Source organism: Myotis myotis, unplaced genomic scaffold, assembly GCF_014108235.1.
Source record: "Myotis myotis isolate mMyoMyo1 unplaced genomic scaffold, mMyoMyo1.p scaffold_m19_p_11, whole genome shotgun sequence".
Classification (NCBI taxonomy): Eukaryota; Metazoa; Chordata; class Mammalia; order Chiroptera; family Vespertilionidae; genus Myotis; species Myotis myotis.
The window spans coordinates 45,816,629-45,838,459 of record NW_023416315.1 but is presented as its reverse complement, the minus strand read 5'-3'; the positions used below and the strand labels follow the sequence as shown (position 1 = coordinate 45,838,459).

General features: G+C 36.6%; 1 protein-coding gene across 7 annotated transcripts in view; it reads right to left on the bottom strand.

Annotated features, from left to right (window-relative positions):
* Positions 1–21,831, bottom strand: part of CACNA2D1 (calcium voltage-gated channel auxiliary subunit alpha2delta 1) — a 391,747-nt gene that overhangs the window by 286,993 nt on the left and 82,923 nt on the right. For all 7 annotated transcript variants that reach the window (XM_036328345.1, XM_036328344.1, XM_036328339.1 and 4 more), the window contains exon 3: positions 17,899–18,015. In XM_036328345.1, coding sequence (XP_036184238.1) covers positions 17,899–18,015 — 117 coding nt within the window. The remainder of the gene's footprint in view (positions 1–17,898; positions 18,016–21,831) is intronic.

Here is a 21,831-nt window from a genome sequence, read left to right as displayed (position 1 = left end):
GGATAGAGTTAGAAACATCGATCAGCTGCCTCCAGCACATCTCCTACTGGGGATGTGCCCGCAACCCAGGTACATGCCCTTGACCGGAATCGAACCTGGGACCCTTCAGTCCGCAGGCCGACGCTCTATCCACTGAGCCAAACCGGTTTCGGCAATTGCCAGGCTCTTAAAGGAAAGGTCAGTCCCTTCAACAGGGACTTCCTCTGACTTGTGGGGAAGTGGCTGGAGGTGGATACCTCCATGGCATAAACCTGGGGGATGCGGAGCCTGGGAAGGGGTGGGAGAGTACATGAAGGTTTTAATTTGTAACCAGATTTTATGTACCTGAAATTAAAAAGTTCTCACCACTGAATAAAAAAAAAAAAATCTGAGCTCATGAACCATTTTTAAAATGCATCACTGATACAGATTGTGCCAAGGATAGCCAGAGGGGTATGTGACAATATTGCCATGATTTTAAAAAATGTCAAACCCATTGCAGAAGTGACTACAAGTCATTTTGGAGAGAATTCTCACAATGGAGACTAGTGTTGCCATAGGTGGGTATTTGCTATTGTTTTCTGGTTGCTTGTTCTATGAATAACATTTTATATATTAAATGCATACAAATAAATTATGTTTTTAAAGAGTAAGGCATTGAAAAGCTGATTGAAAGTTCCATGTGCATGAACCTGCTTGCTGATATATGGGCTTTACCACAGGGTGATCAGTTGGTGAGCTGGTTATTTTGTTGGTGAATCCCAAAATGTCAGTCTCTGTACATCTTATCTCTTGGGCCAATATCTCCAGAAATTAAGTCTCCAAACTTCTCTCTAATTCTGGGATTCAAGAAGGAAGGAAACTGAGAAGTTCACAGCTCAAGATACAGACTTCCTGTAACTCTAAAAAGAGTTTCCTCTTGTAGAATAATGACACTTCTCTTATCTCCTGCTATCTCCGAGTACACTAGCCTGAGTTCAGCAAGGGCGGCATTTGAGAAGGGAACTTCTTGTAAACCCTCTTAATCAATCTTCATGTCTTCAGCCCTATCTTGCACTCAGTCTTTCAAAGTCATGTTTAGCTCTAATTTCTAAGCTCTACCAGAGTTCTGGGGCACAAATGGAATTTTTTCTCAATGTGGTACATATTTATTTTATATTATTTTAATGTAGGCACTTAGCTCTTTGCTCTTTCTACTCTTGTAAGTCAAGGAGTACTCTTGTCTGGTTCTAAATTTTGTTAGCAGCTCTTCTGTGACATTACCTTCTATAATTGTTATCCTTACAGATTTAAGCCTCTTTATTCCTTAAATTTATTTTAATAGAGTTTTGAGAGAAAGAAGAGATAAACATGCTTATTTAAACCATCACAATTAATCGTAACTCTAGTAAACTTTTAAATTATTTTGTTTAACAGTAACATAAGCTAAATAATAAAATAACTGTGTTTATCATATGAAATTTGAAGATTTTTTTGTTTGATGTGTCATATAACATAGAAATATGGAAAAATTTTTAACTTGATATCGGGTAACTTTATCACAGGTCTTTCTTTCTTGAATTTAGAAAATCAGAGGTATTTACACTTAAAATTTTTCATTTATTTTCACTATAACTGGCTTTTTAGTCACAACAAAAATATGACTTTTGTGCTTTGAAATGAGTCTTTTATTCTTAGGAGAAAAACATGTTTATAAACAAAGAGATTGATTAAAGGATAATAACAAGTTGTATCATTTATTGTCGCCTAATGTAAAACCTATTTCAGATGTCAGGAAAGCAAGCGTGCTTAAAATAATTACAGAAGAATCCCATGTAACAAAACAGAAGAGTGCTCAGATTTAGAGTATTGATATACCTAAAGCCAAATATGTACAACAAAATTTAAACTAACAGTCTAGAAAATATCAATGCTATTTTTCTGAAACTTGATAAGGGGATTGATTACACTACTATATTTAAGAGCTAATTTTTAATTTATATTTTTCTATCTGCATTTTATATTGTTAATGTAGTTGTATCATGTTTTTACAAGATGATATATTATTCACTTTATAAAAATCTAAATATCACAAATGGCAGTATTTCCTCTTTTCTTATGTCTGAGTAGTATTCCATTGCATGTATGTGCCACATCTTCCTTATCCATCATCTATTGAAGGACACTTTGGTTATTTCCATGTCTTGGCCACCATGAATATATCTTTGTGATTAAATGTTTTCAAATTTTCAGGTAGATACCCAGAAGATGGGTTGCTGAGTTATATGGTAACTTTATTATTCTTTTAATCCTCACCTGAGGATATACTTCCACTGATTTTACAGAAAATGGAGGGAAGAGGAAGAGGGAGAGGAAGATCACTCGGTTGCCTCTTGAACTCATTCCAGCCAGAGACTGAAGTTGCAACTTGGGTATGTGCCCTGACTGGGAATTGAACCCATAAACTTTCGGTGTATGGGATAATGTTCTAACCACCTGATCCACACCATCCAAGGCTGGTAACTCTTTTCTTAATTTTTTGAGGAGCCTCCATACTGTTTTCTATAGTGGCTGTACCAATTTACACTCCCACCAGCAGTGTCTGAGGGTTCCTTTTTCTCCATAACCTCTCTAACACTTGTTATTACAGGGATTGTTGATAACAGCCATTTTAAAGGTGTGAGGTAGTATCTCCTGATAGTTTTGATTTGCATTTCTTTACTAACTAGTGAAGTTGGGTATCTTCTCATATATCTGATGGCCATTTGCCACAACATGAATGGGCCTTGAGAATATCATGCTAAGCAAAATAAGGCAGTCAGAAAAAGCTAAGACCCATGTGATTTTACTCATATGTGGGATATAAAACTGAAACTCATAGACCCAGACAATAGTATGATGGTTACCAGAAGGAAGAGGGGTGGAGGGTAGTAAAGGGTAAAAGAAACCAAATATATGGTGACAGATGATTTGACTTTGAGTGGTGGGCACACAATACACTATACTGATCATGTACCATAGAAATGTACACTTGAACCTATATAATCTTTATACTTGAAATCTATATCATCTTTTTAATCAATGTCATTCCAATACATTTAATGAAAAAATAATTAAAAAATCTAAATATCAACAAAAACAATTAAATCAGTTCAAAAATATATCAACTGAAGATAACTAGTATACAGAGTTATATAGCTATCAATATAGCTATCAATATTTTTACACACTAAATTAAACAACAGACAAAGATTTGTCATCTAAATATTAGTTGCACAAAATCTTTCAGAAAAGGAAGTGAAAAACAAGACATAATTTTTGGGGGAAGGAAACATGTGCTTCAAATACTCCATTTTGCCTATTTCCCCAAACATTCCAGAAAGGTAAAAAAACAACAACTCTTAAACTTATAAGCTAATGCAAAATATTACTTATTATAAAAGAACAAATATCAGAGGAGAAAAAATTCAATCATTCAATCTCAATAGCAAGAGCACCTGGGCCACATACCCCTAAGTCAAGACTATCCAGAAAAATTAAACTCTCTCTCACCTATGTTCTGACTTAGACACTGAACTTGGGAGGAGAGTTTCAAAATTTAGCAGGACAGATGGCTTAGTGATTTGCATTAACATAAATGACTCACTATTTCATAGCACAGGACAACTTTGTCACAGCATAAAGGACTAAAGGAGGGCAAAATGTGAGACTTAACATGTAGATATTGAATAGGAAAGGCTGTTTCTATAAGTGACCCTTTTTAAATAGGGTTAACATCCCACAGCATTTGTGACATCTGAGTCAGCTTGCTCACTGTGTCAGGCTAAAATCTTGCAGCTTTAAGCCCTGAGAGCCACAGCTGTTAGAGTGGATGAAGCTCTGAGCTACCACAATTAATTAGCAGAGAGACACATAATTAGAAACCTTCTTGGAGTAGCAGGAAGGATTTTGATGAATTTATAGAATTTTAGACCTGAGAAACCTAATTACACATTTTATTTTTTACAAGTGTTTCTCTTCTTCAAGCTGTCAAACTCCTAGTCACTTCAGTATGTACTGATTTACAATGTAGCTACAGCATTCATTCCCTGGCCCCATCAGTTCCTTAAGAGAAAACATGACCACAAGTTTTTATATTCCTCTCTGATGAGAACCAAATATAATAGGACGATTTCCTATTTGACCAGAAAAGAACACCAAAGCTCCTAAATCAGGACTTAATGTATAAATCAAAAATATCGGATTCAGTACTACCTGAACAGGTCACACCACAAAGCCAATCAGAAACAAACCTACCAGTATCATCCAGAGCACACTAGGCAGACCCCAGTCCTTCACGGGCTAATGTTAGTTGAACATCATCCCCTTTTTAAACATTAGTTGCACCGTAGAAATGACTATACATTTGCAGAAACTACCAAGAGCCTTTTGGAGCTCACTGCCTCTTAATATGCATCCATTGTTTTCCTTTTTAAACACTGTCACTGAATGGAGAAGTAGGAAATTACTATTGTCACACAAACACAGCAAAAATGCACACGGCCCGCTCCCTTTGTAACGGACGCCTACTGATGTGGCAATAAAACACGGGCAGATCACAGGGATAATTCCTCTGTGTGTGCAGCTGAGAGGAAAAGGATGGCCTGCCTTGACAGGACCTGCCTTTAAGTCTTTAAAGTTCCTCCTTCCAGTGTTTTTTTTTTTCCGGGTGCCTCCTGTGCAGCTGAGAAATGCTGCTTCGCATCAGTGAGCATCAGTGAGTGTGGTGTCTGAATTATCAGGGAGAGCAGCTGAGGATCCGTGCGGTAACTAACACATGGTAACTTTCCTCAGGGCAGGCATTAGCTGCCACTTGCTGCTGCTTAATATGCTGATTTAGCTCCCAACAGCCAGGGGGCAATTGGTGTGAAATGTCAGCTAAGGACACACTACCATTTAGTGAAGAAATATTGGATCATGGAAGTGCAGGAACATTAAGCAGCACTGAGTTTCCCAAGCAGATGACGGGCAGACATTTAGCATCACTGAAATCATAGAAAGAGTTATCCCCCTGCGAATTCCCAAACGATAGCATCATTTTCAAAAGTGTAAGTCTCCAGTGAACCATGATCGGGAGCAAAGGAATGATAGGGAATACTTTAAACAAATACACATTTTAGGAAGAACGAAAATTCTGAGAGTTTCGGAAATTCTTTGTGCTCTGTGAAATAAACTCAGGTGGCTTCCATATTTTCCCTTTCTCACTCCCATAATGCATCTCTCTCTTCTTGACTAGAGCAACAGGTCTTGTCCTTTAACTATACACCATGCCCTAAATTTCTCACTATTTGTAATTAAAAGTTGGATAATTTAAATAGACCTTAAGTTTAGAATGGCAAGTGATTCACTTACTCTGAACCTTTGCCTATAGCCAATGCTTTAGGTACTAGTAAAATTTACTTCTTGAAATATCATCTAAATGAGAAAGACAATACCAAAAAGTCATTGGTTTCATTGGATATAACACAGTGAATATCTGTATGGCATTTAAGTTCAAGTTTACAAATAAGGACCATTCTGATTCATTTTGATCTTTATACCACAACTGTATGTGTTACTATCCAGACAGTTTCCTTAGAAAACTCCCAAAATATATTCACTTATGGTACAAAAGTCCCAGCACAATCTGTTGACTTGTAGATACTCCAAAATAGTTGGTTTTCATATAGAAACCCAAATAATTAAACTAAACTTGATAAAAAAATTTTAGATTTTATCTCTGTCTATATCACTAGACAACCACACATTAATGCATTACCAGTATTAGTAATACTAGAGAATAGAAAATCTATATCCTTTCTCCTTTGTTCCCTCCACCCCTCCTTCTCTTTTAGTATTCCTCTCCTTTTTTTATTGTCTTAAGTTTCACATGTGTCTCCTTTTTCCCCAATTGACCCTCCCCAACCATTTCCACCCCAGGCAAGGCCCCACTGCCCCATTGATTATCCTAACATGCACACATACAAATTCTTTGGTTGTTCTCTAACCCCCCTCCCTTACCATTTGTCTCTGGATCTATTCTTGTTCATCAAATTATGTTCATCATTATATCCCACATGAGTGAGATCATGTGATATTTATCTTTCTCTGACTGGCTTATTTCACTTAGCATAATGCTCTCCAGTTACATCCATGCTGTTGCAAATGGTAAAAGTTCCTTCTTTTTTATAGCGGTGTAGTATTCCTCTCCTTTTACATTGTAATTAAAATTGAAATAAGCTATCAGCCCAGCCAGCATGGCTCAGTGGTTGAGAGTTGACCTAGGAACCAGGAGGTCACAATTTGATTCCAGTCAGAGCACATGCCCAGGTGTCCAGCTCGATCCCCAGGGCGGAACATGCAGGGGGTAGCTGATTGATGATTCTCTCTCATCACTAATGTTTCTATCTCTCTCCCTCTTCTTTCCTCTCTGAAATCAGTAATAGGTGTGAGTGTGTGTGTGTGTGTGTGTGTGTGTGTATGTGTGTGTATGGTATCATTACCACTTCTTTGTACATCTTATATAAATAAAAACATGATAATTTATAATCTTATTTTGAAACAAAAGCACCATTCTAGAACTACATGACCTTGGATGATATACTTAGAACTTTGTAATCTATAATTCCTCACCTTATCATACTGAAGAAGAGGGAGAAGAGGGACCCAGAGGGTAGAAGGAGTAAAAGAAAAGAGGTGGTAGAGGAGAGTAAGAGAAAGAGAAGAAATTATTAAATGAAATAATACATATAAAATAATTCAGCAGAGTGTCTGACACATAATAAACACAAGGCAGAGTGAGGAGAAATGCTGCTATAAAACTTCAAAATTAAATGCAACTGGATTCAAAGCATTGGGCAAAGTATCTACATAAAATAGATATCAAGGGTGGAAATATATTGGAAGAGTTGAAATTCATGAATACAAATAAAGGCCTTAGCACTTGTCATAAGCACTTAATAAATTATTGTTATTACTATTCTCCTATGTAAGAAGTTACATAAGATGTTAGTTTTAAAACATTTTTAATATTTAACCTTAAAAACATCATCACTCTCTGAGAAATTGTGAATATTAATTTCATTTTAATGGCTATAATTAGTGAGTCAAAGTATAGTTACTAACAAAGGCATCAGAAACTATATACTGTTAAAATCTATATTGATATTGTAATTTTAAAAACACCCGTTTGAGAGGGGAAAGCGAACATGTGCAAACATTTAATGAGAATGAGCCCTTCTGCAAGTGTCAAACGTGTCTCTAGGACAAGTTAGCAAAACTGGCTATTGAACATCCATATTTTAAAGAACTATTCTGAGCACATAAATATCCCAGTGGATGATTTATTTCTTTTCCTTTTTAAGAGGTCACACTGTGTTGTTGTGCTGGAGAAAATAATGGCATAGGCAGTAATGCACAGGGCAATAAATTCTCTGTAAACTCTCTGGTAGAAAATGAGTCATTATTATTATTTATTATTGGACATTTAAGTTGGCTGACCTAGAATTTCTGGGAAAAGACTGTATAAACAATCAGCGGTGATTGGTTTGTCAGGCAACAATAGGCCAACATATATAGGAGTAGCTGTAATTGGGGAGTAATGAGGCCTGGGACTAAATAGATGAATTAGTCAGAGAAGGAGTGGACAGTCTTTTGGAACTAATGCCTGGGCTGTCAAGACACAATTTGGCGCCTGCTCATAACTGGGCTTAGATGGCGTCAGCTGCCCTAGAATACAAGGTCTGCCCCCAGCAGGGTCCCTCGTGCAGCGCGGCAGGTTGGCATGCTGCCCGTGGCTGCAATAAACCATGCAAGACAGAGCATAGGAGCAGGCATGTGGAATCAGGAACTGCAACTCTCAGGCTGTATGTTTTTAAAAATAAATCTGGAAGGCAGATGTTTGAGCCAGCCAGCTTGTTAATCTTGAACTGATTATGTTGCCAAGAAAAAAAAAAAACAAAAAACAAAAACAAAGGCACTAATCCGTAGAAAACAGTATGAGTTTTTGACATTATTATAATAATTAAAAATATACCTATCATTTAAAATTAAGTCCTGCTTACAGAACCATATTTAACTTATTACACTGGGCTAAATGCAACCAGGTCATTCATACCTAATTTTTTTTAGAAGTCCTGTTGTTTACAAATGAAGAGAAGGCAGAGAAAGAGTTAGTAGAAAGATTAAAGATAATTTCCTTAAAAGAAAAATATAAATAATGTCAATCTGCTTTTGACTCCACCATTCCATTTATATGACTTATTCTAATAAGATAATCAAAAGTTTTCCCATATGTAAAGATGTGTATTGTTGTTTGTATCTATATGAGATGATAGATGTTAACTAAACCTACTATGGTAATCATTTCATGATCTACGTAAGTCAAATCATTATGATGTACACCTTAAACTTATACAGTGCCGCAGGTCAATTATATCTCAATATAACTCTGATCTTCAGACCCAATAACACACCTACCTCATAAGGTTGTTCTGAAGATTAAATTCGATAAGACATGTAAAGCATTTAACACAATGTCTGGCAAGAATGGCTGCTTGGCAACTCCCTATCCTTGGTGGTTTAAACATTCACCTGCCAGAGAGGAAGTCAGAAAAACAAATTCCCAAAATTCCTTCAAGATTTATGATTCTCTGATATTTTCATCAAATAAACAGGGCATTCTATTTTAATGGCAAATTGTGCCAGGGTATGTTAAGGTAGGCATGGGGAGCTCATCTTTGAGATCATCTAAAAGCAGTTCTTAATTTTATAAGCCCTAAAAAACTATGAAGAATAGATTCAAAAGAATTCCTGGGTATACAAAAAAAAAAATTAAAAAAAAAAGGCTGTGTGACATCGGGGATCTCACACAGGGCTTCAGCCTGCGTGATACTCAGTAAAAGTTAGAAAATGAATGCATTGAAGACGACTTAGCGTTTTTGTAATTCTGTGGCAGGACAATCGGTGGGTAATGAGGAAAAGGAAAAACTAAACCTGAATAGATTGAAAATTAAGTTAAGCCCTGGTCGGGGTGGCTCAGCTGGTTGGAGCTTTTTCCTGGACAGTGAAAGTGCGAGGGTTCAATTCCCAGTCAGAGCCCATGCCCAGGTTGCAGGTTTGGTCCCAGGTTGGGGCGTGTGTGAGAGGTAACCGATCAAAGTTTCTCTCTCACATCAATATTTCTCTTTCTCTCTCTCCCCCTTCCTCTCTCTCAAAATAAAACAATAAACATATCCTTGAGTGAGGATTTAAAAAATATTTAAAAATAAAAACAAATAAATATAGTGAAGAACATTTAGGAATCAGAACACTACTTAAAGGTCATCTCTAAAATGGTTTCAACAGTGCTTATCATTAGCAAACTCTGCTTGATCATCACATCACCATTTTATGGCATGCTATGGAGTTCTATCTAAAGATTCCATTAGGTAAGTCGAAGAGGCTGGCCTTGGATTAGCACCGTTTCTCTCTATTGCTTTTTATACAAAACACCACTTACTAGCACATTTAGATCAGAGCATTGCTATAGTCCTACTGGGACAAGTTTGCAATTTTTAAATAATAGAAGTGGAATGAAATATGGATTTTTGGCTCATTTGGGAGTATCTTTTTAACAATTGTCATAGGTTTCATAGACTCTCAAGCCACCTGGTAAAGTTCAATGACTATCGTGATAGAAAGAGCCCTGGATGAGTAGTTAATAATCCCAAGTCCCATTCCGCATCTGCCACTAACCAACTGCGTGCAAGGGCTGGCCAGCCTTATGGGGTGTCACTTCTGCAGTTAGATAGGGCCCTTCACTCAGATGGGCCCACAATTAGTTTAAGGCTCTGCTACTGCAATCTTGAAAGTCTTAATCCCTTTTTAAAAGGGCCTCACATTTTCATTTTGCAAGTCACTTCACCTAATTCCCATTGTACTCAATGCAATCAACAAACCCATCACTCCCTTTTACCCTAATTTTTGCAAGTGCTGTGTTATCAGAGCATACATTATCTTTATCAAATTGCCAACACAGTAACACTCTTGGTGGTACTTTAAATATTTCTTTCTGAACCTATAGATTGTCAACTCAGGACTATGAGAGTCACATTTCTAAAAGTGATTTATTTATTTTATTAGAAAGAAACTATAATTGCTGCCCGGAACCTTTTCTTATCTGAATACTTTCCATTAAAAAATTAGGTGCACTATACTATTAATTGTGCTCTCCATCTTCAAGATATATTTGGTACCTAGCTTTTTCCAAAAGTGTCTATGTTCATACAGTCATTTAGTGCAGATACTACTTCATGGAATGGGGGAGGGAGAAAGTACTCTTAGCACTAAGCAATTTACAACAGAAGGTGTTGTTTAAAAACACTTTACTACAAACGTTTAAATAATATATAAATCAAAACAGAATGTTATAAAAATTAAAATGTGGAGTGTGGTAGAGAGTTGCAGCATAGTCATAGTTATATGGATCTGTTGTTTCCTTCTTAGTAATTTAAGAGATCCTAAGCAGCACTTAATGTTTCACCATCTCTTCTGCTTGGACCCAAAGTCCTGTCATTATCATGATAGATTTAAAAATCCATAAATATGCCACTAAAGTGTGTAACCTGAGAGAGGAAATGTGGTGGTATGTGTAGAGATTTCCATTTAACACATTAACAAATGGTATCAAGAAATACAGGCATCTCCCATTTAAGCCACACACACACACACACACACACACAAAAAAAAAAAAAAAAAATCAGATGTTTTGAGTGAAAATTCTGATAGCCAATCATTTATGATGGTGAATGGAAAAAAAATCATATATTTGTATCAATCTACACCCCCAACCAACTTTTAAAATTCTAACTAAAACAGTAAAATATATATACTTATCAAATGCAAAGGTGCATCACTAAGTGTAAGAAGCTTTCATAGTAGAGGGTAAAGTGCTACAATCACTGTCTAGTGAAACAGTGAGTAGGACTGTTAAGTGCAGGTGTTTGTAGACCTGGCTTGGCTTCTCAGTGCCAGTGGAAAACATGCACATCTCCTCGGCTGGCATCGGGCCTATTCTTCAAAGCATCTACACATGATTCTGATGTTCTACTAATTCTATTTAAAATTTAAATCAAGACTCCCAGATATCACACTGTAAAAAAAAATACTGAGTTTGGAGGTTGTACATGTAAATAGTTGCCTTATAAGCATTAGCAAAAAACAAAAAACCACCAAGAAACAAAAAGTATCTTATTGAGAGATCTGTGTACCCTGTGAAAGTTGGATTTCAGAAATCAAGAGGAATTCTATTGTGAAACCAGGTTACATAGACTGTGTTTTATTTAGTGCTGAACTATGCTCCAAGTAGGTGTTAGATCCTCAGGGCAAACACAGCCGCTGAAGATGCCCTTTTATAGGACTTCAATCCAATGGTACTATGGGGCCCAATAAAAGGCATAATTAGTGTGGCTTACTTAGTTATAACAGTTATATGTCACCTGTACAAAGAGATCCGATTGATTGAACAAATGACAAAGTATATTTTGGCTTAGATTACTGAGATGTCATAGAGGTGAGCTATATGGTGCATAAAGCTAAAAGCTAGATAGCCTTAAAACAAGAATTCAAGCCCAAATCTCTCACTCCATATAAGACTTGGTCAAGAACTTAAATTTATCTGAGTTTCAGTAGATGTACTGTGAAGATTAAAGGAGTTAATGTGGGAGGTTTTTAAACTAGTAAAGGCCGCACAGGAAACACCAAGTACCTTGTATATGTACATACCTGGGTTTGAAGTACTTGCTAGCTGTGTAAAATTGGACAAATGTTTAATTACTTAGGCCTTCATTTTCTCATCTTTAAAATGTGATCAATTATACCTATTTTTCAGAGCAGAAATTGTGTTAGAAATATATGAATAGAGCCTAGCAAAAAGTGTTTGGGTCACAGCAGACATTCAATAAATGCTAATTATGAATTTGCTCCTTATCATTAAAACTTCAAAAGCTTTCACTCTTTTCCATTCAAACAACCTGCTCACTCACTCATGCCTCAACCTTATTATCACCCAGAACTCTTAATTTCTTAAATCCCCATCATGTACCACAATTTCTTGTTTCCCCACTGTTCCCTATAAACCTATACTTTACTCACATACAATTGTCTTCTTTCTTATACTCATAATTCTTGACCATTACCACACCCTACCTATCATAGTTCATGATTTCAAATATTTCAACTAATGGTGACTAATTCTTAAGTGTCCTTGATGTTTATAATATTTACTCTGCCAAACTCAATCTAAAATGGATTCAAGAGTCTTTTCAGTCTTCTACTATTAATACTGTCCCAATCCTCCATAGAAAAAGCTGATCTGATTATGCATGTAATCATATTAAAGGAGTGGAACTTGTGTGTGTGTGTGTGTGTGTGTGTGTGTGTGTGTGTGTGTGTGTGTTGTTTTAAATATTTTTTTATTGATTTTGGAGAGAGAGGAAGGGAGAGGGAGAGAAACATATATTGGCTGCCTCCTGCATGCCCCCTACTGGGATCGAGCCTGCAACCTGGACACATGTCCTAACTGGGAATTGAACTGGTGACCTCTTGGCGCATGGAAGGATGCTCAACCAACTGAGCCAAACCAGCCAGGGCAGAACTCTAGGTTTGTTGGGTGTTTGTTTTGTTTTACAAAGCTATGTTTTTCTTTCCTATGTTTCTTAAAACGGATTTGCTCTAGACTTTCTTCCTTAAAACTCACATTAAATCTTGTAAAGGTCTTGACATAGACACCAGCTGGCTGGATCAAAATTTTAACTAAGGGTACAACAATTTTGTACAGCAAGGCAAAAACTCTATTTCTTATTCCCCCCTTGCAGGCAAGTCTTAGTGAAATGCACACAGAAGTAACAGAATGGGACTTCTGGAAATCTTTCCAGCTCCCTACCTTCAGATTTCTTGTGACATGGAAGAAAATAAACCTGTCATCTGTACAAATCACCCTTTAGCTGGCTTGTCTATTAATAGTATTTGAACACAACTTTAAGCCTTATAGGTTCCATAACTGTCCTAAGCAACACTAACTTTTATACCTAAAAATAATCTCAGATAATGAATTAAAATATCTAATTTAGGTTAAAGTGAAAATCTAATTTTAAAATTCATTTGTACTTCCAATACTAGCTCGGTACTGCTCCAGGTTGAGAAATTTCAGGGGTCTCTGTGTGAGGAGTGTGGTAAATTCACTCTCTGAGTTTTTCCTCCTATGCCATCTTGATGGCACTTCCCAGCTCCCAGGTGGTGATTTCCGCAATGGCACTGTGAGAAAGCTGGTAGTGGACACCCCTTTCTCACTATGACTGTGTGTTGGTACACTCTGGCATTGGTGGATGTTCATCGCTGACTTGCTCCTCTCTTGGGGTGCCGTCCTGCATTGTTTGGAGGTTTCCAGAACATCTCGCTACAATGCCACACTTCTGGCTGCCACTTGCACCCTACGCTTCAGTTCCCATCTGATAGCTTGTGCTGAACTGGCTTTGCCCCTGGCAGCGTGCCCTATTGGATCGAGTCCCAGACCAGCTCCGTCAGGTAAGGCTCATCTCTGTTCTGATTTGTGTGTAAGCTTGTGCCCAATGAAGCCACCTTTCACTGCTCAGCCATCAGACAGGCATCTCTACCTCAGCACTTTATTGTTAGCATCCAGAGCATGTAGCTAATCCAAATAAATAAAAGTAATCTAAATTTGACAAAATAATAGTAGATTAGCTAGTACCTTTACCACTCAGATAAGGGGAATTAAATATATAAGCAATCCTAGCAATCCTCTCAAGAACATGTATACTAAAATTAAGGAGAAGGGTAAGCACATTTTTCTCTGTGAAAACAGAAATAACACAATATTCCATACTTCTCCCAAAGGAATTTTTTCTTCTATTCACTCTGGATAAATCTATACCCTTAAGATAGATTTAGGGCTAATTTTCCTGGCACACACTTTTCTCCACTTACCTGTACAAGACTCCTTTCACCTTTTCTTGCTTCGCTTCCCCAAAAAATCTTTAATACGGTCCTCACAACACCCATTCTTTGCATATAAGGCTTCCAATTTACCAAGAGAAAAGTGGTCATCCAGTGTGACTTCTAATTTCGTCTATCTGCAAATTTAATTATCTCTATTCGTATTTACTATCCCTTCTGTCTCAAGCGAAAGATGCCACCACCTTTGCAAAGATAAATTCATTACTCTAATATCGGTGTATGTGTTTTCTGGAATTATCCTTCAACATTGAAGTGTGTGTTTTTTCTTAGTTTTACATTTAATAGATTCCTTCCCTTCTGTCCATTAGCATGTTTACATGTCCTCCATTCTGAAAAAAAAAAAGTCTATAGTAGTTCTCCACATTTCTCTTTCACTGTCCTACCAAACTTCTTAAGCATGCCAATTTCTAACTTCCCAAAAACTCTTTTTTAAATATATTTTATTGATTTTTTACAGAGAGGAAGGGAGAGGGATAGAGAGTTAGAAACATCGATCAGAGAGAAACATCAATCAGCTGCCTCCTGCATACCCCCTACTGGGGATGTGCCCGCAACCCAGGTACATGCCCTTGACCGGAATCGAACCTGGGGCCCTTGAGTGCACAAGCTGACACTGTATCCACTGAGCCAAACCAGTTAGGGCCCCCAAAACTCTTTAACACTGTGGTCTTTATTCCATTCCAATATATTCTAGTGAATCTGTTTTTATAAAAGTAAATCAATGATTCCTAAAACCCAAATACATTTTAAATTCTTTGAGTCTCTAAAAATTTTACATTTCTTTCTGAATCTCTTTATCACTTCTTTAGACCTGGTTTTCTGATATTTATTTATTTATTTATTTATTTATTTATTTATTTATTTATTTATTTATTGTTAAACCCTTTGTAGATAAAGGCCGGGAATCTGCATTTTTAGCAAACTTCATATCAATGACAAACATGAAAAATAGAGAACTACTGGTTTAATAGCTAAAAATAAACAAAACAATTTGGTTAATCAACAATGATCTACGGGGTGGGGGGGATACTATTTTAACAGTCAGTTGAAAACATTTGTTATTTTCTCTTTTTCATTATCTAATCATAAACTAAATATCAAGGTTGAATTAAGAGGGAGGTGGTGTATGTTACAGTATTTAAAGCTTCATAATAGATTAGAGCAGCTTTATTTAAAGTTACCAGGACAGCCAGAGGGAGACACTATACGCCATAATTGGAAATGTGTCACTAGAAAAATGTGTTTATTATAACCTTGATCCTATTTTCTTTGAGCAAAATGTCTAGAGACCTTCATTAACTCAGCAGATCCCCTTGTCTGTGCTGGCTGGTGAACAATAAGACCACTTATTTAATTCACCTCCATCTTTCAGGAGGCACCATTGAAGGAGGTTGGATTATTTCTTTGAAAAGCTTTTTCCTATGAACTGTTCATTAACACTTGCAGATTTTTCTGCCTAGTGCAGGCTGAAATAAATGTTAATAACAATGTTAAACGATTGTTTCTTTTTTGACTTGAGATTGCTTAAGAATAATCCAACAATGTTAGCAGAATAATTACCATATTGAGACAGTTTGTGAGGCATAGGCATAGCAAGGAAAATAGAAAAATACTCACTTAGGAAATATATCTTGAAAACAAAATGGCTGAAATTACCAGTGTGGCGTTAGAGGGGAAAAAAGCTGGATTCATGGACAGATTTCCTGAAGTTAAATTCCATCACAACCTCATGCTATCTATACGTCTTGGACAAGAATTCTAGACCTTTATGAGTTTCCTCATTTATTAAACAAGAATGAACAGATGTTTAATGTGCCTATTTCATAGGATTCTGTGTCAGCCCAATGCATATCACTCATCAGAATCATAACCTGTTTTTATATACTCTCAAAACAAAACCAAAAACGACTTAAGTGCAAAATCTGTTTTGCTATAAAAGAGGTTGGTTTTATGGCAAAAGCAACTACAATATTTTTACCTTGGTTTCTCTTTCAGCTCTTTCTAAAGTTGGTTGTTGGAGCAGATCAAAAGATAATAGCACAATATAAGCATGAATAAAATGTCAAAATAAATACTGAAATTGAAGAAAGATACTGGTTGAAATGGTTTTGAGTCAAACATACACTGAGTGGCCAGATTATTATGACCACCTGACATTTGTAGGCAAATTAGCTATAATTTCACGCTGAAGTTGCTAGAGGGACAGACCATTATAAATAGGGAAGCAGGTTGTTTACCATGACAGTAAAAGTGATTTTTTTTCTGGAGATATGGGTAAACAATGCAATTTAACAGCCTTTGAATGTGGGATATATATACGTATGTATATAACCTACTGCCCTATTTATAATGGTCTGGCCCTCTAGCAACTTCAGCGCGAAATTATAGCTAATTTGCCTACAAACTTCAGGTGGTCATAATAATCTGGCCACTCAGTGTAAGCTCAGCATGAAGCAATGAAATAAGCTATGATTTCATGTTTAATCAACAGACTATAAAAGCCAGAATTAAAAATTTAATGTTCAAATACATAAAATCAGTATATGTGCAGACATAATAAAGTTTATCATAGAAATTATAATCATTCCACTAAAAAAAGAAAAAAAATCCTTTCAGTTGTTCATTTTCTTTAAAAAACAAACAACTGAATTCTAGAAACTCATAGGGAATTTTTTTAGTAGATTTTTGAGAAAACAACCAGTTCAATTTACATGTTTTTCATAGATTTACATCTATTATATATTCCCAAGGGTATTTTATGTTGATAATCTTGATACTAAAAATATATTGCTAGTGTACATCTAAATTGATAAAACTATTTTGAAAAGCAATTGTCATATTCTTATAAAGCTAACTTTGTGAATACCCTACCGTCTAATAATTCCACTATTGACCCTTCAGGTATCCTTGCATGTGGTACCAGGAAATTTGTTCAAGAAATGTAGCAGCACCAAATAATAATTTACCAACAGAGAATAAATGAAAATTTGAGATATACCCTCATGAAATAATATTTAACTGTGGCTAAAATGAATTAAATCTAAGTACAAACCTCCAGATAAATCATCCTATATAATAAAAGGCTAATATGCAAATCAACCAAACAGTGGAACAACTGGTCACTATGATGCACACTGACCACCAGGGGGCAGACGCTCAATGCAGGAGCTGCCCCGTAGTGTTCAGTGTGCTCCCACAGGAGCGCCGCTCAGCCAGAAGCTGGGCTCACGGCTGGTGAGTGTAGCGGTGGTGGCGGGAGCCTCTCCCACTTCTGAGACAGAGCTAAGGACCCCTTGGTGGGCCTAAACCTGCAGGCGGACATCCCCTGAGGGCTCCCGGAATGCACAAATTCCATGCATTGGACCTCTAGAACAAACATAATGGAAGAAAGTCGTTGAGAACTACATACATTATAATGTGATTTTGATAAAGCTAAAAAGAAAGCAACTAGCAAATATGTTGTTTAACAAAACATGTATGTAAAGCACAACTATTTTTTAAAACAAAGAAATAAGTAATCAAATATCTAGAATATTGGCCACCCCTGGCAGGGAGGCGAGATAAGCGGACAGGAGAGTTCTAAGAAGGCAGCGTTAAGGGTGCTGGCAATATTCGTGGGTTTTATGTTGCACAATAAATTTAAACATTATTATTACACATCATGACTTACATATGTATAAATACATCCATGTACGAATTAAATACACTATTCCTATGTATTAGAATCACCTAACAAACTAATAATTAGAAGTAAGCTGATTATGTTGAATTCATAATGGAACCATGATATCTCACCTTCATGCACACATTAGATGAACAGTTTCCGTGGTGAAGAAAGCCTCCAACTAAAACATGAAAAATAATAAGGAATGGAAAATAACCAAATGAGAAAACCCAATTTAAACTCACCACCAGGGCTTTAGATCTGTTGCTGAGAAGTTTTTCAATATCCCTGGCTGCAATTTCCACCAGCTGGCGTGCATTATTTGGTTCCACAGTATACAAATCTTGGTATTTCTCATAAATCTATGTGAAAAGCAAAAGAAAATTGTTAAGAACAATAATTGCTTATTTGGCTCATAAGTTCACATTAGAATGTATTTAAAATCATAAACAATTGATTTTAGGATTTTAGGATTCTGTGTCAGCCCAATTAGAAAAGTCCACCCTTTTCTTCCTTCACCTTGATCTTTCCTTTAGGTGTCTCAAAAATATGTATATAAATATTAGTTTCCTATAAGAACACCAGCTCGCCAAAATAGTTATGTCAACAGGCTGTAAAACATCTTGAACAACAATGCTTTGTATATGCAATTTTGTGACTTGAAATTGTACATTCAACCTCAAAACCTAGTATGAACTGCCATCAGCATTTTAAAAACAGGAGAACTGGAGTATGGGAGGTCAAACCTGGAGGATATGTGCAGTGAACAAAGGTAGGAGGGAGGGGGAGTGCTAATATGTTGAGAGAGACTGCCCACTGTTCTCCCTCACTGCAATCACCGAGGCTAACGGGTTTGCTGCTAAACCTTATGAGAAGAAAGAGAGAATTAATGAATGAATATGAAGCCCCTGCTAAGGAAGGTTCATCCAGGTGACACAGGGAGCTTCATTTCACAGGGTAGTAGTTTGAAGATTATCAAGGTCGACATTCAAGATTAGTTAAAACGGAATTGTGTAAATATTTTTATTATCAGATTGACTGTTTTGTTTTTAAATCGTTGAATCAAACCATACTGAAAGTAAGTTGAATCAAACCATACTGAAAGGCAGCAAAAGAAAACTCAGCTACTGCATTTCTGGCTCACATCAGTGTCCATGGAAGGAGTTCCCCAGCATTGCATCAGATACACTTGGTATGCAGAGCCTGTATGCTCCTGGCGGGAGAGGAAGAATGAAAGAAAGGGGGTGGGGAGAGGACCAGCAACCCTATCTGTGGCTGGAGGGCTGAGCAGAGAAGGAAATCCCTTATGCATCCAACAGATGGGTTGCACATGCATGACTAAACCATCTTTAAAAGCCAAGACCTGGCAGTTTTTTTGCCATCGTATGAGAAGAGAATCCAGGCACATGCAGGAACTAGTTTAACCCTGCTTTCCTAGCACAACCTTAGCTTTCTGTTACTACCAACAAATTCTACAGCCTGGCCCCAGATGAGCATGGATGCTATTGGTGAACACTGGTTTCAAATGGACACAGACACATATGCTAACATCTAGATATATAAAAGCCTAATATGCTAAGTTTCCGACCAATCAGAGTAGGTTAGCTTGCTGCTAGGGTCCAGCCATTTGGGACTGGGCGAGATGGGTGGGACAAGCCCTGGAGCCCTCCCGTGGCGGTTCCTCCCTGGACAGCCAACCCCCATTGGCCCTGATTGAGACTAAGCAAGACAGTCCTGATCGCCAGCCAGGCTGAGGGACCCCACCAGTGCATGAATTCATGCACCAGGCCTCTAGATTATTTATAACAGAGTATGTATGTTCATTTACACAGAATTAACATTTTTATTCAAATGATAAAAATTAATCATTTTAAAAGATTTAAATCAAGCTTTTACTCCTAAATTCATTTGATTTATTCAAACTATGAGGTTTTTCCATACTAGACTTAATTTGACCTTGTAGGTTGTCATTTCACCTATTCAAACCACAGTAACTTAGCATATACAATCTCCATATTTAGTGTCATCCAGGATCCCTGCATATTACTGGACTATGGACTGCTTGTGTTTTCTTCTGCAGGACAGATTATTGAGCTCTGTATTAAAGATCCAGGTTATCCATGATAAAATCCATCCAACTCAAGGCTCCCTCTTTTATTTCAGCCTAAGATGACATCCAAGAACATGACCTCCTGAATAGATTAATTGATCAGGGTACAAAAAGATAAACCTCAACATCACTTTAATTGATCCAGGATATTTAGTTCTTTGCAGTGAAACCAATATAGCTAATTGGTATAAAGGCAGCTGTGCTTTGAACCATTAATGTCTTGCTCCTTTCTGTGTGAAGTCTGATCTCCTTCCTGTGGTATAGAGACTACAATATAATTCAGAGTTGGTGAAGATTAGTTCAGGATGCATAGTCTGTACTTCGCATTATGTACTATAAATAAAGACATTGATTAATACACTACCTACAAAACCAGAAACATTATAGGTGCTCTAAAGAATGAGAGGATTATAAATCAGAAGAATTTAGTTCAAATATATATATATATATATATATAATATATATATATATCTCTTCTAAAATATATATAATCTATTCTCTCAAATTATGTTTCTAGGGTAATTTTTTAATGCTTAGAAAAAAAAAAAACAAGATCTACCTGGCTAATAAACTTTTTTTAAAATATGTTTTTATTGCCCATATTTTTAAAATATATATATTTTATTGATTTCAGAGAGGAAGGGAGAGAAAGAGAGAGATGGAAACCAATGCTCAGCGAGAATCTTCGATTGGCTGCCTCCTGCGTGCCCCTCACTGAGGACTGAGGCCACAACCCGAGCATGTGCCCTGACTGGGAATCAGAACCTTGACCTCCTGGTTCATGGGTGGACACACAACTACTGAGCAACATCAGCTAGGCGAAAATAAACTTTAAATAAATGTAAAATTAAGGAAGTTTAAATCTCGATCCCCAGTGTAAATATCCTGCTGTTTGTTTTACATATAAAACATTTGAAATGTTTTATTGGTAATAAAAATGAATTTGAACCATTTAACTGTCCCACCAAAAGAAAAACTAACTCTTGCTTCTGGTTTTAAAGACTACAATATTCTTTGTTGCATAAAGTATCAAGAAGGCTCTCAAAAAGCCTACTGGTTTTTGTTTTATAAACATTTTCAGAGTAGAAAGTTTCACATGGATTTTAACATTATGTATTTTCCTAATGTACACAAATTTATAATTTTTCTCCCACTAAAATAAACCACATTTCTATACTCTTTCACATGTTAACATACGACTATTTGAAAAAATCTTAAGTATCTTTTCCTCTTTCTAGTATTTTGTTTCCTTAAAAAACAATGACCTGCTTTAGCATTTTATCCAGTGGCCTTTCTGAAAGAAAAACATTTTGGTGGAAATAATAGGAGTTTTGTGACCAGATAAACTCCATTCAAATCACATGTTGATTCCTCACATGCTGTGTGACACTGGCTTCCATTTCTTCTGCCTGAAAGAATATGGCCCATAAAGACACTCCCGCACAGGATGTTTTATCCTGCTGACCGATGCACAAATGTGCTCTAGGTTTTCTGTTGTTCAAGTCCTCCCCCTACAATCTTTGGCACAAGTTTTGACAAAACAGTACTTGTCGCCTGCATGTTCTTTCTTTCTTACAATTTTAATTAACTGGTTTTAATGTACTTTCAGTATTACATTGACAGACCAAATTTTGTGGTAATGACAACAGAGAATATGGTTTCCCTACCTTTTTCATTGGAAACGTCTAACTCACTCTGCTCTAATTAAGTCCATAGTTTCAAGATAATCTTCAGAATCATACATTTAAAATAATCTCAAATGTAATATCTAAAAGGTGACAGCACTCATTGATATAACTGCTTCATAAACATACCTAGAGAACTGTTTTTGAAATCATAAGCCTTAGTTTTAGACGACGAATGATGCCGTAGACTAATGCAGATACCCCTAATGCTCACTAAAAGCCAGATACACTTCCAAGTTCTGGATGACAGACAAGACTGGATTAGCAATCACTTTCAGGCAGCTTCTCTCTACCACTCACTTTAAGAAACCTAAAAAGTGCATTCAATTAGCCATCATATTAATGGGAACACTGGGATTCAGGCTCTTGAATATCAGAGTGGA